Genomic DNA, 27,339 nt, shown 5'->3' with positions numbered 1-27,339 from the left:
AGAATTCAGGGAAGCGGTATGGTGAGAAGAAGGAGTCTTCTATTCCAACATGGCTGTGCATGTCCCACACAGCCTTAGGAGTCATGAAAAGCCCTGACAGGACTTTGCTCAAGAGCCACACATGGTAGGGCAGGTGATTTCTTCACCCAGGAACCTCTGAACTCCCAGACCTGGAAGCAGATTGCCTCTGGAATGCAGGAGGAGGAGGAGGAGAAGGAAATGCTCACCCTATGATTTCTTCTATCAAATTCTCCATCAACTGATAGTGGCTTGTGGGCATTTGGGTTTCTTTGTCCATTTTATCAATACGTTGCTGCAAGCGCCCACAATTCCCTGAGAGTTCCTGAAGCAATCCAAAGGGATGCTGTTTATCAGTGGATGTCAGAGTTGAGAGGATGCTGCCAGGATTGTCAGTGTAGATGATGGAATGGGCCATGCTGTCACCGTCGTCTATCAGCGCCTGAAAGCCCACATCCAGCTGTTAGTCAGGCATTCTCTTCCTATTCCAAAGTACCACTGAGATGCCTCTTCTGATCCCACAAGAACCAGTGTCCATTCAGTTTCAAAATCCCAGCCAGCTCAGCACAGTTTACTCACCTCAGGGGCTCGGGAGGATCGTCCCTGGTGAGAAAGTCCTCGAGCTCCCTGCAAGAGCACAGGGAAGAGCACACTCAGACTGCATGCCTGCCCCCAAGGCAGTCACCTCTAAGTGCTTCCCAGCCTGTCCCAGAGAGCAGCAATTCCAGCTGAGCTCTTCCTCCCCTCCTTGGGAATATTTTCAGCCCAGTAGTTTGACAGCAGCACAAACAAACATGCTGGAATGTGTCTCATCAATTCTAAGGACACCAAAATGGGCATTGCCCGGAGACCCATCCAACCTGGCCTTGAACACTCCCAGGGATCCAGTGGCAGCCACAGCTTCCCTGGGCAACCTATGCCAGGGCCCCAGCACCCTGACAGGGCAGAATTCCCTGCAAATATCCTATCCATCCCTGCCCTGTCTCAGTGGGAAGCCATTGTCCCTCGTCCTGTCCTTGCAGGCCCCTGCCTTAAGTCGCTGTCCAGCTCTCTTGCAGGCCCTTCCTTCCTGCGTTGATAGGGGCTCTAAGATCACCCTGGAACCTTCTCCCACCTGGACAACCCCAACTCTTGCCTCCTTTGCCCTTGGCACAGGTGCTCCAGATTTTTGGAGCATCTTCCTGTTATCCCCATGGCCTCTCCTAGACCACTGGGGATCATCTCAGAAATGTCTGAGAGAAACCCATGTTTGCCTCTGGGAAGCGCTGAGGCTGCACTGTAAATTAGGCTGAGGGGAAGGCGATGACCCTTGTTTGTGCCCATGGCCTCAATGGTGGGACAAGGATGGAGGAGGAGATGTGGCTGTGCTCTGGGATGGCCAGGTGCCCCCCATTCCCTCCCAGGCCTGTCCCCACAGCAAGCACCAAAGCTGCTGGAGCTCTGGAACAGCAACTGTTAAACCCTTGTTATTCCCAAAGGGAACCCTTCCCTGAGGCACAGCCCAGGCCCACCCAGGCCCCTGCAGGGCTTGGCACAAGAAGAGCAGTGGCTTTCTCACTCACCCGTCGCGAGTCCATCCGCTCCTTGGCACAAACTGTGTCCAAAGTGCAGTGTCCAAAGGCCCTTGGCCTTCGCAGGGTTTAACTCTCAGTGCCTAAAGGGCCTTGGCATTTGCAAAGTCTAAACCTCAATGTCCAATGGAGTTTGACTTTGCAGGGTCCAAACCCCAGTATCTAAAGGCCCTTGGCCTTTGCAGGGTCAATAGCGATCAAACACGATCAAAGTGCTGTTGGCCGTCGCAAGGTCCAAGCCCCAATGCTCATGAGCTGTCGACAGCTCCAGGGTCCAAACCCTAATAACCAAGAGCTCTGGATTGTTGCCGGGGTGCAACCCCCAACATTCCATGGACTGTTGACGGTTGCCAGGGTCTGGATCCCAACATTCCAGGGACTGTTGGAGCGGCCCTCCCTGGCTCTCGCCCCATCCCAGCTCCCTGCTGGCCCTGGCACCTGCCCTGCCTCCCCCATTTCCCCACAGCCCTGCTGGGCAGCTGGGCAGGGACCTGGCTCATAACATGAGTTCCAAGTTGCTGCTCCAGGCAGCATCAGTTTGCAGAGCCTCATCGGACAGAGCACTTTTCTCCAAGGTGGTGCAAATCTTAAGAATTTATAAAATGTGATCGCATATAGTAATGAGTTGCATGCTTCCTTTCTAGGCTGATTCTGTCTCTGGAGGAAAAGAATCTGAAAACCTCAGATTGCTGGAAGAAAGGAACCAGGCGCTGAACAATGAGCTGTCTCAGTTTCATTCTGCTCTTCAGCAGGCTGAACACCTCTCTTCAAGCCGCGCAGGACAACTGAAGCAGCTCAACACCCAGGTAAGCTGTGCACTCCATCCTCTTCTCCAGGGACACACACCACCACCTTTGGCATGGAGGCCCCAACCTCTTTCCCCTCCCAGCAGCATCCACTGTCGCCGTGTTCTGCCCAGGGCTGCTGCAGCTGCACCCTCAGGCCAAGGCTGGATCTGGTGTCTGCTGCCGATGTTTTCTCCCATTCTCTCCTGGGTCCCAGCAGGAAATCTGGGAGGAGAAGCAGCAGCACACTCCTCTGGAGCTTCTCTGTCCCTCTGTTAGCAGTGCTGTCCCTGACAGGATTGCTGCCTGTGCCAGGCACTGAGCAATGTGGGGACACAGACGTGGCTATGGCAGGCTGGGCAGGGCACTTCCACCACAGCCAGTTCAGCCCGTGTTCAGAGCTGCAGCCTCAAGGCTGCCTGCTGCAGCCTGGGCTGCTTTGCCCAAGTAGGCTTGGACTGACAGGGATATAGAGTCCCACTTCTTTATGGGAAACGTCACTGGAATTCTTCAGGGACATTGGAGTGGACTGAAGGTCAGTGCCTCTGCCTACCTGGAGATGAGACTGGCCCATGCAGTTGTCAGGAGATTCTCCCTGCAGGATCACTAACTTTTTCTTCAAAGTCCCTTTGGCCACTTCACTCTTCCTCAGTGCAGCACTCAGGAGTCGAGCATTCTCTGTCCCTTTGATTTCTTCTGTTCCTCTCTTGTTCAAGGCAGCAGCAGTCCCATGGTCCAACTCTTCTTGCATGTCTTCCCTCTCCACTTCCAGTTCCTGGGTTATCTTCTTCCGTCTTTGGATGTCAGGTGCACCCATGTCCTTTTCCAGGTCTCTCAGCTGCTGTTGGTACAATTCCCGTTCATGCTGCCAAAACAGGGAGAAGAAGACTCACTCATTGCCTCTCTTGGTTTGCTTCTCATACCAGATCTGGACTCCTGCTGCAGGGGCAGGCACGTGCTGCCCCTCTCTCTCTCTCTGCCTCTCGGGCTGCTGCAGACCTTGGCTGGGCCCCCCTTGACGCTGCCTCTTTCCCAGCTCGCTCAGCCCATCCCAGCTTCCTTTCTGCCCTTCCCCGACCTCTGGCAGCTCCACTCCCGTGTTCCTTTGGGCACGAGCTGCCAGAACTGCAGCCAGGATCTCAAGTCAATGCTAAGCAGGATTTAGGCAGTGCCACGAGGATGTGCTCTCCATCAGGAAGGAATGAGAGCAAACACCCTCAGCATTTCATTCCAAGGCCTTGGGGCAACAGGAGTGCTTTTCCAACACTCCTGTGTAGAGTTTCCAGGGCAGCATCCCCGAGAGCCCCAGCCAGAGACCATTGACTGCCAGATTGTTTCCTGGCACGCCCAGAATGACTGCTACAGCTCTGGAGTTTGCTGTTCAAATCAGCTGCAGGCCAAATGCTGGGCATGGGGAGCTGCTTCTCCTGTGCCCACACAAGATCATGGCAACACGTGGGGATTTGGATTTGGTGTGGGAAGGAATGGAGCAGGTGAGCAGGGCGATGGACTAAACCCAGCAGAGTTTTGTACCAAGAGATCTGAGCAGCAGCAGCTGCACTGCTGGTGCCTCGAGGATGCTTGCCAAGATGGAGATTTCTGAGGGACAGCTCTTGTGGTGTTTGAAATAAGGCAATCATCTCCCCTCTGAATCCCCAGCAGGCTGTTGGAGCACAAGAGGAGCAGCTGTTACGTGTCTCACAGACCAGGCTGGAACCTCAGCTACCGCTTGCATCAGCAGAGGAAAAGACAGAGTGTCTCCTGAATGAACCACTGAGCCCAGGAGAACCCTTGAGCAGGTAAAATGGGCTTTCTGTGCCTCCACAGAGCCTCAGGCTCCTCTGGAACACAGCACGTTTGCCCAGGCAGTGCTTTGCACTGCCCTGCTTGTTTCCTTGCCTCTCCCTGTCCCTGCTGTGGGCGCACCCTTTTGTTTGTTCTGTCTCTTTGCGGCAGCCCATGGCTTTCTCAAAGGTGCCTTCACTGCACTGTCTCCCTCCCTGGCCCCGTGTCCCTGGACACACACTGGCCTCTCTTGCGCAGCCCCCAGCGAGAGCTTTTTGCCCCCAGTGTTGTCTGGTGCAATTCAGGGTCTCAGAGCAGAGATCTTGCATTGATGTCCAGAGGTTCTTTTGCTCCATGTTTGCTGACGGATTTCTGTGACCCTTTCTCCCATCCAATGTGCAGGTGGAACCTGAAGGAAGAAGAATCAGAACTTTTAGGAGAGTGTTCCCCCCAGAGTCCCTTACGTTCAGGGTCTCCAAGTCTGACCACCAAAATAGGTCAACTTCTGAAAGAAGCTCCAGCAGCTCAGGGGAGCAGCAGTAGCCCTCCTGCTGATGCACTGTGGAGCCTGTGGAGCAAGGGCTCAGTGGCCCAAATGTGTCCTTTGGAAATCAGAGTTGGGTTCCTCGCTGCTGTTGGAACTCTCTCTGCTAGACCTGTGGGGGCTGAGGGATGTACGTGGGAAGGGTTTGGCAGCCTTGGACCGGACTTGTTGATCATCTGAGCTCTGTTCAGGGCCAGTCTGGGAGCCTGTTCCTTTCCCCTTCCCCAAGGGCAGAGTGTTGGTGAGGGCTGCAGTTGGAGGCTGTGTCTGCCCTGACAGCCGGTACCGTGGGGCTGTGGATGCTGCTGCCAGCGTGGGCTTGTCTGAGCCGGGCCTTGTGCCTCTTTCAGGTGTCCCTGCTGCAGTCACAGCTGGCCCGAGACCGACAGCACCGGCAGAACTACATTGAGAGCTGTTCAAGGACCAGCCAGGGGCTGTCAGACCTTCACCAGGAGCTGTCCTGCTCCTTTGCAGCTGTGCTCAAGGAGCCCAGAGCTGCTCTTGTGGAAGCAGAGACTTGAAGCTGCATCAGTCTCTGAATCTTGACTTGGCAGGGACATCCTTGGGCCATCAGTCTCTGGAGAGACAGGCCCTGGAGAAGGCAGGTGCAGCTCTTGTGCACAGAGGATTTGTGCCCTGCTCAGAAGGCAGCTCCTGTCAACTGGGGCACAGAAATCCTCCCTAGGACACAGACAAACGCTATCAAAGATGAGGGCAAAGAACACCTGCCCAAGCTTTTCCAAGCAGATCCATTTGGTTCTTGAAGGTCTGTCCCTAGTGAGGAATCTTTGATGTAAGCAGCAGGACTTTTCTTCTGCCAAGAAGACCTACCGATATATTACCAAACAGAGAGCAGAGCAAAGAAAATGCACTTGTGGCTGTCTCAGGATTCTTAGTCCATTTTATGAGCTGACGCTGCTCTCGGCCGCACCGGAGCTCTGGGCGAGCTCCACAGTGCCCAGGGTCCAATGGGAGCTCGCGGAGGGAGGGGTAAGGGGAGGAGGTTACAATAGCAGGGACCAATGGGGATACAAAGAAGGCGGGAATACAACGTAACAACCAATAGTGTTTTGAGGAAGGGATGACATACATGGAAGGAGCTGGAAGGAGAGGTGGGCTTTACAGTGATGGATGGGGAGCTGGGGCAGGGTAGAGGTGATTGACGGGGAACATTCGGAAAAACTGGGAGGGGTTTACATAACAGACAAATGGAACCAACCAAAGCAGTAAATGGGAGAGAGCCAGGAACATATCAAACAGACGAAATATTAACAATTGTAACAGAACTGAATAAACATACTACAACAATGAGCCTTAAACACTGCAACTCTAGGCATTTCTGTGTAGGAATTTGAAAAGTCCCTGAAACACCATTTTTCCTCCTCAGGTGGCTGTTCTAAAGGAAAAGCTTTACTTTCCATGAATACTTAGAAACACCAAGAACCTTTTTAGGCTTTTCCTTACATCTCCCCTTGGTCAGGGAAGACAGAAGAATTCCTGGGACTCAGGAACTAAGCGCATCCCAAAAAAGCATGCGGGTCTTGAGAATGCTGAGCCTTAAAACTGGTGCTGCCTGGAGCAGCAACTTGGAACTCATGTTATGAGCCAGGTCCCTGCCCAGCTGCCCAGCTTGGGCTTGGACCTTGCGACGGCCAACAGCACTTGGATCGTGTGCTATTGACCCTGCAAAGGCCAAGAACGTTTGAATATTTGGGTTTGGACCGGGCAAAGGCCAAGAACGTTTGAATATTTGGGTTTGGACCCGGCAAAGGCCAAGGGCCTGTGAGAAATGAACTTGTAAAAATTCGTAGAAATCTAAATAAATGTATATGATCTAAAATATAAAGTACAGTATGGCACACAAGCCCTTCCCAGATCTAGCCACGAATTCCCACTCAAAGGATAACGATCCTAGCCGGCGCCCATCAACGAAAAAGAATAGACAGGACAAGGCTCATCAAGCTGACAGGGACAGGCTCGGTGCCCATCAACGGGAAAGAATAGACAGGACACGAATCATCAAGCCAACAAGGAGAGGCTCCGACGAGATACTCATCACCGGACCTGAACACCCCGCCTTGCAGGCTACCGTTGGGGGAAGCCATCAGGTAGACAAAAGGAAAAATCCAGCCGAGATATCCATCAGCTCCAACCCGGATCCAACCATCCCATCCAGATGGCCTGAACCACAATGAAATCAAGAACCACCCAGAACTTCTTTACATATGAGGAGACTCTGCCCGGACGTCTATTTGACTCTATTCTCCAACGCCAGGAAATCAATTCATACAACAATCAAGGACCGTTGATGAATGGTGCCTGCCTGGAATTTGGCCTCAAGGCTAAAAATCCCTATAAAAACCCCAGACAGTCTACCCTCCTTCGTGGATTTGGGAACACCTATACCTTTGGGTATAGACCCCTGTCCACCCAGCGCTGCGCTGTTTGTTTTATTGTGGTTTTTCCTCATTGTTTATTTTTTTATAGAAATTGTTTTATAATAAATTGTTTTTATTTAACCCAAATCTGCCTTTGCATTTATAACAGGCCTTTGGACACTGCACTTTGGACACAGTTTGTGCCAAGGAGCGGATGGACTCGCGACGGGTGAGTGAGAAAGCCACTGCTCTCCTTGTGCCAAGCCCTGCAGGGGCCTGGGTGGGCCTGGGCTGTGCCTCAGGGAAGGGTTCCCTTTGGGAATAACAAGGGTTTAACAGTTGCTGTTCCAGAGCTCCAGCAGCTTTGGTGCTTGCTGTGGGGTCAGGCCTGGGAGGGAATGGGGGGCACCTGGCCATCCCAGAGCACAGCCACATCTCCTCCTCCATCCTTGTCCCACCATTGAGGCCATGGGCACAAACAAGGGTCATCGCCTTCCCCTCAGCCTAATTTACAGTGCAGCCTCAGCGCTTCCCAGAGGCAAACATGGGTTTCTCTCAGACATTTCTGAGATGATCCCCAGTGGCCTAGGCGAGGCCATGGGGATAACAGGAAGATGCTCCAAAAATCTGGAGCACCTGTGCCATGGGCAAAGGAGGCAAGAGTTGGGGTTGTCCAGGTGGGAGAAGGTTCCAGGGTGATCTTAGAGCCCCTATCAACGCAGGAAGGAAGGGCCTGCAAGAGAGCTGGACAGCGACTTAAGGCAGGGGCCTGCAAGGACAGGACGAGGGAAAATGGCTTCCCACTGAGACAGGGCAGGGATGGATAGGATATTTGCAGGGAATTCTGCCCTGTCAGGGTGCTGGGGCCCTGGCATAGGTTGCCCAGGGAAGCTGTGGCTGCCACTGGATCCCTGGGAGTGTTCAAGGCCAGGTTGGATGGGTCTCCGGGCAATGCCCATTTTGGTGTCCTTAGAAATGATGAGACATTTCAGCATGTTTGTTTGTGCTGCTGTCAAACTACTGGGCTGAAAATATTCCCAAGGAGGGGAGGAAGAGCTCAGCTGGAATTGCTGCTCTCTGGGACAGGCTGGGAAGCACTTAGAGGTGACTGCCTTGGGGGCAGGCATGCAGTCTGAGTGTGCTCTTCCCTGTGCTCTTGCAGGGAGCTCGAGGACTTTCTCACCAGGGACAATCCTCCCGAGCCCCTGAGGTGAGTAAACTGTGCTGAGCTGGCTGGGATTTTGAAACTGAATGGACACTGGTTCTTGTGGGATCAGAAGAGGCATCTCAGTGGTACTTTGGAATAGGAAGAGAATGCCTGACTAACAGCTGGATGTGGGCTTTCAGGCGCTGATAGACGACGGTGACAGCATGGCCCATTCCATCATCTACACTGACAATCCTGGCAGCATCCTCTCAACTCTGACATCCACAGATAAACAGCATCCCTTTGGATTGCTTCAGGAAGTCTCAGGGAATTGTGGGTGCTTGCAGGAACATATTGATCAAATGGACGAGGAAACCTGAACGGTCACAAGCCGCTATCAGCAGATGAATAGAATCTGATAGAAGAAATCATAGGGTGAGCATTTCCTCCTCCTCCTCCTCCTCTTGCATTCCAGAGGCAATCTGCTTCCAGGTCTGGGAGTTCAGAGGTTCCTGGGTTGAAGAAATCACCTGCCCTACCATGTGTGGCTCTTGAGCAAAGTCCTGTCAGGGCTTTTCATGCTCTACTGTGACTCCTAAGGCTGTGTGGGACATGCACAGCCATATTGGAATAGAAGACTCCTTCTTCTCACCATACCACTTCCCTGAATTCTGTTCTTTGCGTGCCCCTGCCCAGCCACTGCTTCTCACTGAAGGAAGGCAAAATCCTGCCTTCCTTTCCCTTTGCCTCTGGAGGATTTCCTTGGGAGGGAAAGAGCAAGGTCTTCCTTAGCCCACTGCCCCCTGCTCCAGCCTGGAGTGCTGGAAATGGGATCGGTGACTCTTGAGGCCTCTTTGTTCTTCTGACTGAGCCTTGTCTCTGCAGTTGCTGCAAAAACGTTGGGAAGTCCAGGGAAAAGCTGCAGCAATGCATCGGAATCCCAGAGCCAGGAGCCTTGTGGCTGCGTCAAAGGAACACCGAGCAGCGGAAGGAAGCAGCAGCCCAGGTGGAAAAGGCCCAGCAGCAGTACAGGATGGAGGTTGGTTTAGGAAATGGGACGGGTTTTCCCTTGAAAACTTGTCTTGGCCCTTCTTGTACAGTGGAGCCTGCACTGGAGGGAGAAGACCCCTCATTGCAGAACGAGCTGGAAGTCAAGAGGCAGACACTGGAGGAATTGCAGCTTCAGAGGGATCTGCTGGAGCAAAGGAGGGATGATGTTACCATGGCTCTGGACACCTCATTGCTAGGCAGCACCTGTGGGAGTGGGAGTTGTGCCAGCCAGATCAGCCCAGATGCTGTTTCTGGCAGTAGAAGACAGGGACACTGCTGTGCACACCTGCCTCAAGATAGCACATGCCATCATTGAGGAAGGGCTCAAGCTGTACCTTGTCCTGTTTCCAGGTTTCCCAGGAGCAAGAGTCATCCAGCAGGGCTCTGGAGCAGCTGCGCCGGCAATCCTCTGGCCAAGGGCACGCTCTGGCCCAGGTGCGCAGAGAGAAGGAGCTGCTGGGCCAGGAGAAGGCTGCCCTTAAGGGACAACTGGCAGCTCTGGAGCAGCAGCGACAAGAGCTTTGCAAGCAGCTGGCAGAGACCAGGTAAAGGCAGGGAGCAGAGCCTTTCAGATGTTTTAACATTCCATGGACGTAAAATGGAAGTGTCTCAAAAAAAAAAAAAGTCACAATATGAAGGTTATTTTTCTGACATCTAAAACCAGCAAAGCTCTCGTCAGCCTTGGGCTCCTGTTTGTGCTGCCAAGCACACTCCTGGGGGAAGTCAAAAGCAAGCCACCCAGCCCTGAATTGAGTAGTAGTTAAACCATGCAGATACTGAGTGAAACCTCATATTTCTCTTAGGTTTGGTTCCTTATTGTGGGCATTGAACATCCCTCACTTGTTACCAAGTAGCTTGACATGATCTTGATCTTCAGAACTGAAGCTCCATCTTGAGCATTCCAGGCTCTTACCTGGGGACGTTGGGTGTGTTTTGTTCTAGAAGGGGAAGTCCTGTATGTTTTCCCTTGTTGCTTGCTGCCATTCTGGGTGAAGCCAGAGGCTCCTGCTGAAAGTCTTGAGGCTTTCTGCTTCCAAGCCCACTCTTGAGAAGTGTGGGCCAGGTGCTGGAGCTGGTTAGAGAGCAGCAGGGAAAGCTCTTTGGAATCCTCAATGACCTCTGGGGATTCTTGCTGATTGTTGATGGGCATCCACCTGCCAAACCCACCAAGGTCCCTTTGCACGGTCCCTCTCACTCTGTAAAGAAGGACAAGTCACTTGGGCTACTGCCTGCTTAGCCAACAACACTAAAATAAAGGTGGCAAGCCTACTCCTTGACCTTGCATGAGTTTAAACTGCAGTCTCTGAATTCAGGTAGTTATTGTTCAGACAAAAGGGTGTTGGTATTTTTTACAAGTGCTGCCATGACCATGAGATTTTTCTGCACCATGCCAAGTAGTTCTGAAGTCTCTTAAATACACGGTGTCTGGAAGATGATGTACCTTTATGTCCATTTTCAAGAGCATTAAAAAGTCAGGAGTCGGGCAGGACAGGAGTCTGTTCTGTCCCCCTGCAGAGCAGCTTGCAAGTGCTGATGACAGAAGGGCTGTGAGCAGAGGCTGAGCCTTTGCTCGTCAGCCCATCCTGTCCGGGCACAGCTCCCCAGTGTCATAGGTCAGGAACAGCAAGTGAAGCTTTGGCTGTTGAGGTCGAGTTGGGCTGGGCTGTGTGTGCTGTGCCAGGCCATAAGGAAGGCCAGGGCACTCCCTCAGAGGGCCCTGCTTTGCTATGGAAATGGCACAAAAGTGCCTTCTCTGGACGAGTTTCCATGTGACCCAATTTCCACACTGATGTGTGGGGATCTTGAGCCTTGTTGTCCTGGAATAACCAGCTGTGGGTGTCAGGAGCAAGCAGCTCATGTCTCTCTGTATTTGCAACTTGTAGGTCAGCAAAGGACATCCTGGAATCCAGCCTGTCTGCTGCTCAGCAGCAGATATGTCAGCTGGAGATGAGCAGGAACCATCTGAAGGCTCAAGTGCTCAGAGTCACACATGCCAAGGCAGTGGTAGAAGGTGAGGACCTCGTGTGCTTTGTTGTGGTGCCGCCCCTGCTGAGAGAAGCTCAGCACCCTGTAAAGCCACCTCTGTCCACAGGGCTTCTGAGGAGTGGTGGGGCTGGAGGCACTGAAAGGGCCTGAGGTCAGTAAAGTCAGTAAAGACTCTGACTCCTGCTGTTGGTGATGTTTGCAGGACAAGTGAAACTCCTGCAACGAGAGCCGGAAGCAGAGAGAGCTCTCAGGAGAAAGGAACAAGAAGAGAGAGCTCAGCAGCTCATGCAGGCAGAGAATCGGTGTGAAGAAAGCCTCAGGCTTCAGGGAACAGCCAAGCAAATGGAAATAAACAAGCTCCTGCAAGACCTGGTAGGGGACAATATGCTTCTGAATTGTCCAAGCTGGGCCTGTGGGAAGGTTCAGCACAAGCAGAGCCTGAGGGTGAGAAAGGGCAGCAATCCTCTGCCAGAGGCCTCTTGCTGCTGGGCTGGGCAGCAGAGCCAGCAGCTCAGACTTGGAGGTGTGTGAAGCCCCCCAGGATGGTGCTGGGACAGTAAATGCAGCCACGGCTCCAGTGAGGGCGTGAGACGAGTTCCAGAGCAGGTTGGGCAGTGCCCACCCAAAGTGTGACAGCCCAGGGCAGGATCATCCCTGAGTCCCTCCTGCCACGGAGCAGATGCCAACGTGGAGCAGATGCCATCAGTGCTTCTGGCTGCAGGAGTGGGAACTCAGGTCCTTTCTTGCTGTGCCTGACACAGGGATTAGGTTTGGGCTGGAAGCCAATGGAACAGGCCCCTGGTCCTTCAGTCCTTGTGGCTGGGGCATCAGGGAGGGGAAGGTGACACCTCCTTTTGTGAGTGCTTGGGCTCAATGCTTGTGAAGGTTTTTCCCAACAGAAATGATTCCATGAGGCTGTGATTCTTGCAGCTGCTGAGCCTCCTTTTAAATTCCCTGACAGGACGTGGTTTCTGGAGTGCAGAAAGCCAGTGCTGTTGTCTTTTCAGGCTGGGGTTTGTGGGATGGATGAAGCTTCACATTTTTCAGCAGGGAGCCTGCAACTTCATCTTGAAAATTTTTCTCCCCTCTTCAGAAAAATGAGCAAGAAAGACACTGTGCAGAGTTACAGGAGATGCTGGAGCAATGGGAAGAAGAGAAGGCAAAGAGAGAGCAGGAGCACAAGAAGGTGCTGTAGGACATGAGGCAGAAAGTTGCCACCCTGCAGGCCCAACAACAAGATGTACAAATTAGACTGGAAAAAGCCAAGAGTAACCCAGAGATGTCTTGGACCTCAGGATGCTGAAAGAAAGGAGCCTGGCGCTGAAGGATTGGGTGTTTCTGTTTCATTCTGCTCTTCAAACCCCAGTATCTAAAGGCCCTTGGCCTTTGCAGGGTCAATAGCGATCAAACACGATCAAAGTGCTGTTGGCCGTCGCAAGGTCCAAGCCCCAATGCTCATGAGCTGTCGACAGCTCCAGGGTCCAAACCCTAATAACCAAGAGCTCTGGATTGTTGCCGGGGTGCAACCCCCAACATTCCATGGACTGTTGATGGTTGCCAGGGTCTGGATCCCAACATTCCAGGGACTGTTGGAGCGGCCCTCCCTGGCTCTCGCCCCATCCCAGCTCCCTGCTGGCCCTGGCACCTGCCCTGCCTCCCCCATTTCCCCACAGCCCTGCTGGGCAGCTGGGCAGGGACCTGGCTCATAACATGAGTTCCAAGTTGCTGCTCCAGGCAGCATCAGTTTGCAGAGCCTCATCGGACAGAGCACTTTTCTCCAAGGTGGTGCAAATCTTAAGAATTTATAAAATGTGATCGCATATAGTAATGAGTTGCATGCTTCCTTTCTAGGCTGATTCTGTCTCTGGAGGAAAAGAATCTGAAAACCTCAGATTGCTGGAAGAAAGGAACCAGGCGCTGAACAATGAGCTGTCTCAGTTTCATTCTGCTCTTCAGCAGGCTGAACACCTCTCTTCAAGCCGCGCAGGACAACTGAAGCAGCTCAACACCCAGGTAAGCTGTGCACTCCATCCTCTTCTCCAGGGACACACACCACCACCTTTGGCATGGAGGCCCCAACCTCTTTCCCCTCCCAGCAGCATCCACTGTCGCCGTGTTCTGCCCAGGGCTGCTGCAGCTGCACCCTCAGGCCAAGGCTGGATCTGGTGTCTGCTGCCGATGTTTTCTCCCATTCTCTCCTGGGTCCCAGCAGGAAATCTGGGAGGAGAAGCAGCAGCACACTCCTCTGGAGCTTCTCTGTCCCTCTGTTAGCAGTGCTGTCCCTGACAGGATTGCTGCCTGTGCCAGGCACTGAGCAATGTGGGGACACAGACGTGGCTATGGCAGGCTGGGCAGGGCACTTCCACCACAGCCAGTTCAGCCCGTGTTCAGAGCTGCAGCCTCAAGGGTGTCCCTTGCCTCCCTTTCCCTGTTTTCTCTGCCTTTGTCTCCACTGGAATACTTGGTTCCACTGGAATCCCCTGGAATCCTGCACAGGCATCCCAGCTGCTTCGTGTCTCTTGGATTGCTCACTCTGCACAAGGCCAAGAGCAAACACACATTGCTATTCCTCCGAACCTTGCCCCTGCCATTCCTGCTTTTTCTTCTGCTTGGAAGATTCCTTCACTTCTGTCAGCTTTGGAAGTTTTTGTGGGCTTAAGGCCAGGCAAACCCAGTCAGGCAGAGAAGACAGTGCTGTTGTCACTTTGCAGAGCCTCCCTCATCTCAAGGAGGACATTCATCTCCTCTCTGATACCTTCAAGTTCCTCCTTGTGCCTCCTCTGCACAGCCTGGATTTCAATGTGAGCTTCCTGCAGCTCAGCTTGCAGCTTTGCCTTGATGGTCTGGCAACAAAATGCGGAACAACTTCCTGGGACCTGCCCTCAGGCTCAGATTTTTGCACTTGCTGCCTCAAAATCCCATTCCTTCAGCTACTCCTTCTGGCTTCTCGACCCAGCTCTACTTGCACTGCAAGCCCTCCTTCCTGGGGCTGAGCTCTGGAGCTTACCAGGCTCTGTGCTCCCACAGCCTGAGGCAGCCCTTGCCCCCTCAGTCCCAGGAGCTGCCTTTTGTGCCCTTGTCCCTGCCCTGCACTCCATTCCCTGCCTACTCAGACTTACCTGTCCCTTCTCTTGCTGCTCTTTCACCTCCTGCCTGAGCTGCTGGACCTGCTGGCATGCTTGGCTGAGCTCTCCCCGAATTTGGACCAGTGCCTCTGTTAAAGCCCTCTTCTCATTCTGCTCTTCCTGCAGCACCTGCACAGAAGCAAAGAGCAGAGGGTTTCACACTTGCCTGCAACATCTGTGTGGCAAGAGGCAAAGACGGATGGGCTCACGCGCCCTCAGAGCACTTGGCTGCTGCTCCCCTGGGCCACTGTCTGCCCTGGGGAGCCACAGCTGCCCAGGAAGTGACTTAAAACACAGCCCAGAAGACATCTCTGGGTTCCTCTTCAGAAATACTCCCGATGAGTCGTTAAAACAATTTTTCTCATCCTTGTCAGCATTCCTGCTACACTCTCCCTGTGTCCACAGAAGAAAAGTCCTACAATCTCACTTTGGTGCTAAACACCTACCAGCACACACCAGAAGGGGAGTGGCAAGAGAACAGTGAAGAAACTCTGAGGTATGTCAGAAAAACAGAACACAAGAGCAGCACAAAAATCTCAGCTGACAGCTGATGTTTCTGCCTGGCTTCCTGTGAGAGGGCTCATTCCTGGTCCCAAAGACAGACCCGATCACCGTTCCCCTGCCCAAATTCAATGGAGAAGACATGGAGGACATGCTCCACATAGCCCCCATAGCCTGCCATCTCCACAGCTCCAGCCTTGCAAAAAATCACACCAGTTCTCCCTTCAGAACCATTACCTGTCCCTTGGCTTTTTCAAATCTAATTTGTTCGTCTTGTTGGGCCTGCAGGGTGGCAACTTTCTGCCTCATCTCAAGCAGCACCTTCTCGTGTTCCCGCTCCCTCTTTGCCTTCTCTTCTTCCCACTGTTCCAGCATCTCAGCACGGTGCCTTTCACGTTCACTTGCCTGAGGAGGGGAGGAGAAATTTGCAAGAGGAAGTCCCAGCAAGCTCCTTGCTGAAAGATGTGAAGCTTCATCCATCCCACAAACCCCAACCTGAAAAGACAACAGCACTGGCTTTCTGCACTCCAGAAACCACGTCCTGTCAGGGAATTTAAAAGGAGGCTCAGCAGCTGCAAGAATCACAGCCTCAAGGAATCATTTCTGTTGGGAAAAACCTTCACAAGCATTGAGCCCAAGCACTCACAAAAGGAGGTGTCACCTTCCCCTCCCTGATGCCCCAGCCACAAGGACTGAAGGACCAGGAGGCTGTTCCATTGGCTTCCAGCCCAAACCTAATCCCTGTGTCAGTCATGGAGGCACAGCAAGAAAGGACCTGAGTTCCCACTCCTGCAGTCAGAAGCACTGATGGCATCTGCTCCATGTTGGCATCTGCTCCATGTTGGCATCTGCTCCACGTTGGCATCTGCTCCGTGGCAGGAGGGACTCAGGGATGATCCTGCCCTGGGCTGTCACACTTTGGGTGGGCACTGCCCAACCTGCTCTGGAACTCGTCTCACGCCCTCACTGGAGCCGTGGCTGCATTTACTGTCCCAGCACCATCCTGGGGGGCTTCACACACCTCCAAGTCTGAGCTGCTGGCTCTGCTGCCCAGCCCAGCAGCAAGAGGCCTCTGGCAGAGGATTGCTGCCCTTCTCACCCTCAGGCTCTGCTTGAGCTGAACCTTCCCACAGGCCCAGCTTGGACAATTCAGAAGCATATTGTCCCCTACCAGGTCTTGCAGGAGCTTGTTTATTTCCATTTGCTTGGCTGTTCCCTGAAGCCTGAGGCTTTCTTCACACCGATTCTCTGCCTGCAAGAGCTGCTGAGCTCTCTCTTCTTGTTCCTTTCTCCTGAGAGCTCTCTCTGCTTCCAGCTCTCGTTGCAGGAGTTTCACTTGTCCTGCAAACATCACCAACAGCAGGAGTCAGAGTCTTTACTGACTTTACTGACCTCAGGCCCTTTCAGTGCCTCCAGCCCCACCACTCCTCAGAAGCCCTGTGGACAGAAGTGGCTTTACAGGGTGCTGAGCTTCTCTCAGCAGGGGTGGCACCACAACAAAGCACACGAGGTCATCACCTTCTACCACTGCCTTGGCCTGTGTGACTGTGAGCACTTGAGCCTTCAGATGGTTCCTGCTCATCTCCAGCTGAGATATCTGCTGCTGAGCAGCAGACAGGCTGGATTCCAGGATGTCCTTTGCTGACCTACAAGTTGCAAATACAGAGAGACATGAGCTGCTTGCTCCTGACACCCACAGCTGGTTATTCCAGGACAACAAGGCTCAAGATCCCCACACATCAGTGTGGAAATTGGGTCACATGGAAACTCGTCCAGAGAAGGCACTTTTGTGCCATTTCCATAGCAAAGCAGGGCCCTCTGAGGGAGTGCCCTGGCCTTCCTTATGGCCTGGCACAGCACACACAGCCCAGCCCAACTCGACCTCAACAGCCAAAGCTTCACTTGCTGTTCCTGACCTGTGACACTGGGGAGCTGTGCCCGGACAGGATGGGCTGACGAGCAAAGGCTCAGCCTCTGCTCACAGCCCTTCTGTCATCAGCACTTGCAAGCTGCTCTGCAGGGGGACAGAACAGACTCCTGTCCTGCCCGACTCCTGACTTTTTAATGCTCTTGAAAATGGACATAAAGGTACATCATCTTCCAGACACCGTGTATTTAAGAGACTTCAGAACTACTTGGCATGGTGCAGAAAAATCTCATGGTCATGGCAGCACTTGTAAAAAAATACCAACACCCTTTTGTCTGAACAATAACTACCTGAATTCCGAGACTGCTGTTTAAACTCATGCAAGGTCAAGGAGTAGGCTTGCCACCTTTATTTTAGTGTTGTTGGCTAAGCAGGCAGTAGCCCAAGTGACTTGTCCTTCTTTACAGAGTGAGAGGGACCGTGCAAAGGGACCTTGGTGGGTTTGGCAGGTGGATGCCCATCAACAATCAGCAAGAATCCCCAGAGGTCGTTGAGGATTCCAAAGAGCTTTCCCTGCTGCTCTCTAACCAGCTCCAGCACCTGGCCCACACTTCTCAAGAGTGGGCTTGGAAGCAGAAAGCCTCAAGACTTTCAGCAGGAGCCTCTGGCTTCACCCAGAATGGCAGCAAGCAACAAGGGAAAACATACAGGACTTCCCCTTCTAGAACAAAACACACCCAACGTCCCCAGGTAAGAGCCTGGAATGCTCAAGATGGAGCTTCAGTTCTGAAGACCAGGATCTTGTGAAGCTACTTGGTAAGGAACGAGGGATGTTCAGTGAACCAGGGATGCTCACAAAAAGGAACCAAACGCAAGAGAAACTCAAGGTTTCACTCAACATCTGCATTCTTTAACTACTAATGAATTCAGGGCTGGGTGGCTTGCTTTTGACTTCCCCCAGGAATGTGCTCAGCAGCACAAACAGGAGCCCAAGGCTCATGAGATCTTTATTGGCTTTAGATGTCAGAAAAATAACCTTCACATTGTGGCATATTTATTTTTATTTGGAGACATTCCCAGTTTTTGTCCATGGATGTAAAAACATCTGAAAGACTCTGCTCCCTGCCTTTACCTGGTCTCTGCCAGCTGCTTGGCAAAGAAAATTTCTATCAGGATCTATTTCAGCACTGGACATTTTCAGGAAGGTTGGGGAAAGCAATTTTGCTCCCTGAAGCACAGGAAAATATACAGGATTTCCCCAGCTAGAACAAAACCCCCATCAAAATGTCACCTCCTCACTTGTTCAGAGCAGCTCTCTGCAACGAGGGGATGCTTGGCAGGGAAGTGGTTCTTGTGGTGAGCAGACATTTAGTGACTGATGGAAGTCTGGCTGATGTGGCCAATGCAGCTGTCTTGGTGCAGCAATTCACACCAACAATACCACTTACTTGTCTTACACAGAGAAGGTGTCTAATGGCCCTTGCTGCTATTCAAGCCAGATGACCAAACCGTGTTTTTGAGCTCTTTTCTTCAAAAGCAAAATCTCTGCTGTGTATTTGCCAAACCTACTCCAGAACGGAGACTGTCTGAGAGGGACCATCAGAAACAAACCCTTCTCTTGCAGCTATCCTGTAACACCCAATCCAAACCTCTCCTGGCACAGCTTGGGGCCGTTTCCTCGTGTCCTGTCCCTTGCTCCCTGGGAGCAGAGCCCAACCCTCAGCTGCTGCACCTTCCTGTCACAGGAAGTTGTAGAGAGCAAGAAGGTGCCCCCTGAGCCTCCTTTTCTCCAGGCTGAGCCCCCCCAGCTCCCTCAGCTGCTCCTCGTCAAACCTGTGCTCCAGACTCTTCCCCAACTCCATCCCCTGTTTTAGAGGCTCTGTGGCTGCCCAAAGCAACAAATTTTGCAGAAGCAGGCAACACTTTGCTGATGAACATGCATATCCCTGGCTAAAAAATGTGTGTGTCATCTTGAGGCAGGTGTGCACAGCAGTGTCCCTGTCTTCTACTGCCAGAAACAGCATCTGGGCTGATCTGGCTGGCACAACTCCCACTCCCACAGGTGCTGCCTAGCAGTGAGGTGTCCAGAGCCATGGTAACATCATCCCTCCTTTGCTCCAGCAGATCCCTCTGAAGCTGCAATTCCTCCAGTGTCTGCCTCTTGATTTCCAGCTCGCTCTGCAATGAGCGGTCTTCTCCCTTTAGTGCTGCCAAGACCTCCACTGTACAAGAAGGGCCAAGACAAGTTTTCAAGGGAAAACCCGTCCCATTTCCTAAACCAACCTCCATCCTGTCCTGCTGCTGGGCCTTTTCCACCTGGGCTGCTGCTTCCTTCCGCTGCTCGGTGTTCCTTTGACGCAGCCACAAGGCTCCTGGCTCTGGGATTCCGATGCATTGCTGCAGCTTTTCCCTGGACTTCCCAACGTTTTTGCAGCAACTGCAGAGACAAGGCTCAGTCAGAAGAACAAAGAGGCCTCAAGAGTCACCGATCCCATTTCCAGCACTCCAGGCTGGAGCAGGGGGCAGTGGGCTAAGGAAGACCTTGCTCTTTCCCTCCCAAGGAAATCCTCCAGAGGCAAAGGGAAAGGAAGGCAGGATTTTGCCTTCCTTCAGTGAGAAGCAGTGGCTGGGCAGGGGCACGCAAAGAACAGAATTCAGGGAAGCGGTATGGTGAGAAGAAGGAGTCTTCTATTCCAACATGGCTGTGCATGTCCCACACAGCCTTAGGAGTCATGAAAAGCCCTGACAGGACAATGCTCAAGAGCCACACATGGTAGGGCAGGTGATTTCTTCACCCAGGAACCTCTGAACTCCCAGACCTGGAAGCAGATTGCCTCTGGAATGCAGGAGGAGGAGGAGGAGAAGGAAATGCTCACCCTATGATTTCTTCTATCAAATTCTCCATCTCCTGATAGTGGCTTGTGGGCATTTGGGTTTCTTTGTCCATTTGATCAATATGTTCCTGCAAGCGCCCACAATTCCCTGAGAGTTCCTGAAGCAATCCAAAGGGATGCTGTTTATCAGTGGATGTCAGAGTTGAGAGGATGCTGCCAGGATTGTCAGTGTAGATGATGGAATGGGCCATGCTGTCACCGTCGTCTATCAGCGCCTGAAAGCCCACATCCAGCTGTTAGTCAGGCATTCTCTTCCTATTCCAAAGTACCACTGAGATGCCTCTTCTGATCCCACAAGAACCAGTGTCCATTCAGTTTCAAAATCCCAGCCAGCTCAGCACAGTTTACTCACCTCAGGGGCTCGGGAGGATCGTCCCTGGTGAGAAAGTCCTCGAGCTCCCTGCAAGAGCACAGGGAAGAGCACACTCAGACTGCATGCCTGCCCCCAAGGCAGTCACCTCTAAGTGCTTCCCAGCCTGTCCCAGAGAGCAGCAATTCCAGCTGAGCTCTTCCTCCCCTCCTTGGGAATATTTTCAGCCCAGTAGTTTGACAGCAGCACAAACAAACATGCTGAAATGTGTCTCATCATTTCTAGGACACCAAAATGGGCATTGCCCGGAGACCCATCCAACCTGGCCTTGAACACTCCCAGGGATCCAGTGGCAGCCACAGCTTCCCTGGGCAACCTATGCCAGGGCCCCAGCACCCTGACAGGGCAGAATTCCCTGCAAATATCCTATCCATCCCTGCCCTGTCTCAGTGGGAAACCATTGTCCCTCGTCCTGTCCTTGCAGGCCCCTGCCTTAAGTCGCTGTCCAGCTCTCTTGCAGGCCCTTCCTTCCTGCGTTGATAGGGGCTCTAAGATCACCCTGGAACCTTCTCCCACCTGGACAACCCCAACTCTTGCCTCCTTTGCCCTTGGCACAGGTGCTCCAGATTTTTGGAGCATCTTCCTGTTATCCCCATGGCCTCTCCTAGGCCACTGGGGATCATCTCAGAAATGTCTGAGAGAAACCCATGTTTGCCTCTGGGAAGCGCTGAGGCTGCACTGTAAATTAGGCTGAGGGGAAGGCGATGACCCTTGTTTGTGCCCATGGCCTCAATGGTGGGACAAGGATGGAGGAGGAGATGTGGCTGTGCTCTGGGATGGCCAGGTGCCCCCCATTCCCTCCCAGGCCTGACCCCATGGCAAGCACCAAAGCTGCTGGAGCTCTGGAACAGCAACTGTTAAACCCTTGTTATTCCCAAAGGGAACCCTTCCCTGAGGCACAGCCCAGGCCCACCCAGGCCCCTGCAGGGCTTGGCACAAGGAGAGCAGTGGCTTTCTCACTCACCCGTCGCGAGTCCATCCGCTCCTTGGCACAAACTGTGTCCAAAGTGCAGTGTCCAAAGGCCCTTGGCCTTCGCAGGGTTTAACTCTCAGTGCCTAAAGGGCCTTGGCATTTGCAAAGTCTAAACCTCAATGTCCAATGGAGTTTGACTTTGCAGGGTCCAAACCCCAGTATCTAAAGGCCCTTGGCCTTTGCAGGGTCAATAGCGATCAAACACGATCAAAGTGCTGTTGGCCGTCGCAAGGTCCAAGCCCCAATGCTCATGAGCTGTCGACAGCTCCAGGGTCCAAACCCTAATAACCAAGAGCTCTGGATTGTTGCCGGGGTGCAACCCCCAACATTCCATGGACTGTTGACGGTTGCCAGGGTCTGGATCCCAACATTCCAGGGACTGTTGGAGCGGCCCTCCCTGGCTCTCGCCCCATCCCAGCTCCCTGCTGGCCCTGGCACCTGCCCTGCCTCCCCCATTTCCCCACAGCCCTGCTGGGCAGCTGGGCAGGGACCTGGCTCATAACATGAGTTCCAAGTTGCTGCTCCAGGCAGCATCAGTTTGCAGAGCCTCATCGGACAGAGCACTTTTCTCCGAAGTGGTGCAAATCTTAAGAATTTATAAAATGTGATCGCATATAGTAATGAGTTGCATGCTTCCTTTCTAGGCTGATTCTGTCTCTGGAGGAAAAGAATCTGAAAACCTCAGATTGCTGGAAGAAAGGAACCAGGCGCTGAACAATGAGCTGTCTCAGTTTCATTCTGCTCTTCAGCAGGCTGAACTGGTCTCTTCAAGCCGCGCAGGACAACTGAAGCAGCTCAACACCCAGGTAAGCTGTGCACTCCATCCTCTTCTCCAGGGACACACACCACCACCTTTGGCATGGAGGCCCCAACCTCTTTCCCCTCCCAGCAGCATCCACTGTCGCCGTGTTCTGCCCAGGGCTGCTGCAGCTGCACCCTCAGGCCAAGGCTGGATCTGGTGTCTGCTGCCGATGTTTTCTCCCATTCTCTCCTGGGTCCCAGCAGGAAATCTGGGAGGAGAAGCAGCAGCACACTCCTCTGGAGCTTCTCTGTCCCTCTGTTAGCAGTGCTGTCCCTGACAGGATTGGTGCCTGTGCCAGGCACTGAGCAATGTGGGGACACAGACGTGGCTATGGCAGGCTGGGCAGGGCACTTCCACCACAGCCAGTTCAGCCCGTGTTCAGAGCTGCAGCCTCAAGGCTGCCTGCTGCAGCCTGGGCTGCTTTGCCCAAGTAGGCTTGGACTGACAGGGATATAGAGTCCCACTTCTTTATGGGAAACGTCACTGGAATTCTTCAGGGACATTGGAGTGGACTGAAGGTCAGTGCCTCTGCCTACCTGGAGATGAGACTGGCCCATGCAGTTGTCAGGAGATTCTCCCTGCAGGATCACTAACTTTTTCTTCAAAGTCCCTTTGGCCACTTCACTCTTCCTCAGTGCAGCACTCAGGAGTCGAGCATTCTCTGTCCCTTTGATTTCTTCTCTTCCTCTCTTCTTCAAGGCAGCAGCAGTCCCATGGTCCATCTCTTTTTGCATGTCTTCCCTCTCCACTTCCAGTTCCTGGGTTATCTTCTTCCGTCTTTGGATGTCAGGTGCACCCATGTCCTTTTCCAGGTCTCTCAGCTGCTGTTGGTACAATTCCCGTTCATGCTGCCAAAACAGGGAGAAGAAGACTCACTCATTGCCTCTCTTGGTTTGCTTCTCATACCAGATCTGGACTCCTGCTGCAGGGGCAGGCACGTGCTGCCCCTCTCTCTCTCTCTGCCTCTCGGGCTGCTGCAGACCTTGGCTGGGCCCCCCTTGACGCTGCCTCTTTCCCAGCTCGCTCAGCCCATCCCAGCTTCCTTTCTGCCCTTCCCCGACCTCTGGCAGCTCCACTCCCGTGTTCCTTTGGGCACGAGCTGCCAGAACTGCAGCCAGGATCTCAAGTCAATGCTAAGCAGGATTTAGGCAGTGCCACGAGGATGTGCTCTCCATCAGGAAGGAATGAGAGCAAACACCCTCAGCATTTCATTCCAAGGCCTTGGGGCAACAGGAGTGCTTTTCCAACACTCCTGTGTAGAGTTTCCAGGGCAGCATCCCCGAGAGCCCCAGCCAGAGACCATTGACTGCCAGATTGTTTCCTGGCACACCCAGAATGACTGCTACAGCTCTGGAGTTTGCTGTTCAAATCAGCTGCAGGCCAAATGCTGGGCATGGGGAGCTGCTTCTCCTGTGCCCCACACAAGATCATGGCAACACGTGGGGATTTGGATTTGGTGTGGGAAGGAATGGAGCAGGTGAGCAGGGCGATGGACTAAACCCAGCAGAGTTTTGTACCAAGAGATCTGAGCAGCAGCAGCTGCACTGCTGGTGCCTCGAGGATGCTTGCCAAGATGGAGATTTCTGAGGGACAGCTCTTGTGGTGTTTGAAATAAGGCAATCATCTCCCCTCTGAATCCCCAGCAGGCTGTTGGAGCACAAGAGGAGCAGCTGTTACGTGTCTCACAGACCAGGCTGGAACCTCAGCTACCGCTTGCATCAGCAGAGGAAAAGACAGAGTCTCCTGAATTAACCACTGAGCCCAGGAGAACCCTTGAGCAGGTAAAATGGGCTTTCTGTGCCTCCACAGAGCCTCAGGCTCCTCTGGAACACAGCACGTTTGCCCAGGCAGTGCTTTGCACTGCCCTGCTTGTTTCCTTGCCTCTCCCTGTCCCTGCTGTGGGCGCACCCTTTTGTTTGTTCTGTCTCTTGCGGCAGCCCATGGCTTTCTCAAAGGTGCCTTCACTGCACTGTCTCCCTCCCTGGCCCCGTGTCCCTGGACACACACTGGCCTCTCTTGCGCAGCCCCCAGCGAGAGCTTTTTGCCCCCAGTGTTGTCTGGTGCAATTCAGGGTCTCAGAGCAGAGATCTTGCATTGATGTCCAGAGGTTCTTTTGCTCCATGTTTGCTGACGGATTTCTGTGACCCTTTCTCCCATCCAATGTGCAGGTGGAACCTGAAGGAAGAAGAATCAGAACTTTTAGGAGAGTGTTCCCCCCAGAGTCCCTTACGTTCAGGGTCTCCAAGTCTGACCACCAAAACAGGTCAACTTCTGAAAGAAGCTCCAGCAGCTCAGGGGAGCAGCAGTAGCCCTCCTGCTGATGCACAGCCTGTGGAGCAAGGGCTCAGTGGCCCAAATGTGTCCTTTGGAAATCAGAGTTGGGTTCCTCACTGCTGTTGGAACTCTCTCTGCTAGACCTGTGGGGGCTGAGGGATGTACGTGGGAAGGGTTTGGCAGCCTTGGACCGGACTTGTTGATCATCTGAGCTCTGTTCAGGGCCAGTCTGGGAGCCTGTTCCTTTCCCCTTCCCCAAGGGCAGAGTGTTGGTGAGGGCTGCAGTTGGAGGCTGTGTCTGCCCTGACAGCCGGTACCGTGGGGCTGTGGATGCTGCTGCCAGCGTGGGCTTGTCTGAGCCGGGCCTTGTGCCTCTTTCAGGTGTCCCTGCTGCAGTCACAGCTGGCCCGAGACCGACAGCACCGGCAGAACTACATTGAGAGCTGTTCAAGGACCAGCCAGGGGCTGTCAGACCTTCACCAGGAGCTGTCCTGCTCCTTTGCAGCTGTGCTCAAGGAGCCCAGAGCTGCTCTTGTGGAAGCAGAGACTTGAAGCTGCATCAGTCTCTGAATCTTGACTTGGCAGGGACATCCTTGGGCCATCAGTCTCTGGAGAGACAGGCCCTGGAGAAGGCAGGTGCAGCTCTTGTGCACAGAGGATTTGTGCCCTGCTCAGAAGGCAGCTCCTGTCAACTGGGGCACAGAAATCCTCCCTAGGACACAGACAAACGCTATCAAAGATGAGGGCAAAGAACACCTGCCCAAGCTTTTCCAAGCAGATCCATTTGGTTCTTGAAGGTCTGTCCCTAGTGAGGAATCTTTGATGTAAGCAGCAGGACTTTTCTTCTGCCAAGAAGACCTACCGATATATTACCAAACAGAGAGCAGAGCAAAGAAAATGCACTTGTGGCTGTCTCAGGATTCTTAGTCCATTTTATGAGCTGACGCTGCTCTCGGCCGCACCGGAGCTCTGGGCGAGCTCCACAGTGCCCAGGGTCCAATGGGAGCTCGCGGAGGGAGGGGTAAGGGGAGGAGGTTACAATAGCAGGGACCAATGGGGATACAAAGAAGGCGGGAATACAACGTAACAACCAATAGTGTTTTGAGGAAGGGATGACATACATGGAAGGAGCTGGAAGGAGAGGTGGGCTTTACAGTGATGGATGGGGAGCTGGGGCAGGGTAGAGGTGATTGACGGGGAACATTCGGAAAAACTGGGAGGGGTTTACATAACAGACAAATGGAACCAACCAAAGCAGTAAATGGGAGAGAGCCAGGAACATATCAAACAGACGAAATACTAACAATTGTAACAGAACTGAATAAACATACTACAACAATGAGCCTTAAACACTGCAACTCTAGGCATTTCTGTGTAGGAATTTGAAAAGTCCCTGAAACACCATTTTTCCTCCTCAGGTGGCTGTTCTAAAGGAAAAGCTTTACTTTCCATGAATACTTAGAAACACCAAGAACCTTTTTAGGCTTTTCCTTACATCTCCCCTTGGTCAGGGAAGACAGAAGAATTCCTGGGACTCAGGAACTAAGCGCATCCCAAAAAAGCATGCGGGTCTTGAGAATGCTGAGCCTTAAAACTGGTGCTGCCTGGAGCAGCAACTTGGAACTCATGTTATGAGCCAGGTCCCTGCCCAGCTGCCCAGCTTGGGCTTGGACCTTGCGACGGCCAACAGCACTTGGATCGTGTGCTATTGACCCTGCAAAGGCCAAGAACGTTTGAATATTTGGGTTTGGACCGGGCAAAGGCCAAGAACGTTTGAATATTTGGGTTTGGACCCGGCAAAGGCCAAGGGCCTTTGGACACTGCACTTTGGACACAGTTTGTGCCAAGGAGCGGATGGACTCGCGACGGGTGAGTGAGAAAGCCACTGCTCTCCTTGTGCCAAGCCCTGCAGGGGCCTGGGTGGGCCTGGGCTGTGCCTCAGGGAAGGGTTCCCTTTGGGAATAACAAGGGTTTAACAGTTGCTGTTCCAGAGCTCCAGCAGCTTTGGTGCTTGCTGTGGGGTCAGGCCTGGGAGGGAATGGGGGGCACCTGGCCATCCCAGAGCACAGCCACATCTCCTCCTCCATCCTTGTCCCACCATTGAGGCCATGGGCACAAACAAGGGTCATCGCCTTCCCCTCAGCCTAATTTACAGTGCAGCCTCAGCGCTTCCCAGAGGCAAACATGGGTTTCTCTCAGACATTTCTGAGATGATCCCCAGTGGCCTAGGGGAGGCCATGGGGATAACAGGAAGATGCTCCAAAAATCTGGAGCACCTGTGCCAAGGGCAAAGGAGGCAAGAGTTGGGGTTGTCCAGGTGGGAGAAGGTTCCAGGGTGATCTTAGAGCCCCTATCAACGCAGGAAGGAAGGGCCTGCAAGAGAGCTGGACAGCGACTTAAGGCAGGGGCCTGCAAGGACAGGACGAGGGAAAATGGCTTCCCACTGAGACAGGGCAGGGATGGATAGGATATTTGCAGGGAATTCTGCCCTGTCAGGGTGCTGGGGCCCTGGCATAGGTTGCCCAGGGAAGCTGTGGCTGCCACTGGATCCCTGGGAGTGTTCAAGGCCAGGTTGGATGGGTCTCCGGGCAATGCCCATTTTGGTGTCCTTAGAAATGATGAGACACATTTCAGCATGTTTGTTTGTGCTGCTGTCAAACTACTGGGCTGAAAATATTCCCAAGGAGGGGAGGAAGAGCTCAGCTGGAATTGCTGCTCTCTGGGACAGGCTGGGAAGCACTTAGAGGTGACTGCCTTGGGGGCAGGCATGCAGTCTGAGTGTGCTCTTCCCTGTGCTCTTGCAGGGAGCTCGAGGACTTTCTCACCAGGGACGATCCTCCCGAGCCCCTGAGGTGAGTAAACTGTGCTGAGCTGGCTGGGATTTTGAAACTGAATGGACACTGGTTCTTGTGGGATCAGAAGAGGCATCTCAGTGGTACTTTGGAATAGGAAGAGAATGCCTGACTAACAGCTGGATGTGGGCTTTCAGGCGCTGATAGACGACGGTGACAGCATGGCCCATTCCATCATCTACACTGACAATCCTGGCAGCATCCTCTCAACTCTGACATCCACTGATAAACAGCATCCCTTTGGATTGCTTCAGGAAGTCTCAGGGAATTGTGGGTGCTTGCAGGAACATATTGATCAAATGGACGAGGAAACCTGAACGGTCACAAGCCGCTATCAGCAGATGAATAGAATCTGATAGAAGAAATCAGAGGGTGAGCATTTCCTCCTCCTCCTCCTCCTCTTGCATTCCAGAGGCA

General features: G+C 53.2%; 1 protein-coding gene across 1 annotated transcript; it reads right to left on the bottom strand.

Annotated features, from left to right (window-relative positions):
• Positions 1-13,939: 13,939 nt before the first annotated feature.
• LOC148182783 (uncharacterized) lies at positions 13,940-27,092 on the bottom strand. Its single transcript, XM_088064744.1, has 12 exons — positions 27,036-27,092; positions 24,027-24,125; positions 22,333-22,644; positions 20,004-20,051; positions 19,634-19,866; positions 19,041-19,194; positions 17,890-17,933; positions 16,409-16,536; positions 16,062-16,231; positions 15,128-15,295; positions 14,384-14,518; positions 13,940-14,107 (listed from the first exon to the last, which is right to left on the bottom strand). The coding sequence occupies exons 1-12, from the start codon at positions 27,090-27,092 to the stop codon at positions 13,940-13,942; spliced, it is 1,716 nt and encodes a 571-aa protein (XP_087920870.1).
• Positions 27,093-27,339: the final 247 nt, after the last annotated feature.

The sequence above is a fragment of the Pseudopodoces humilis genome, chromosome 19, assembly GCF_049639895.1.
Source record: "Pseudopodoces humilis isolate 2021_Gansu_Grassland_sample_001 chromosome 19, ASM4963989v1, whole genome shotgun sequence".
Classification (NCBI taxonomy): Eukaryota; Metazoa; Chordata; class Aves; order Passeriformes; family Paridae; genus Pseudopodoces; species Pseudopodoces humilis.
The sequence above is the reverse complement of the archived record's forward strand: the minus strand, read 5'-3'. Positions and strand labels throughout refer to the sequence as shown.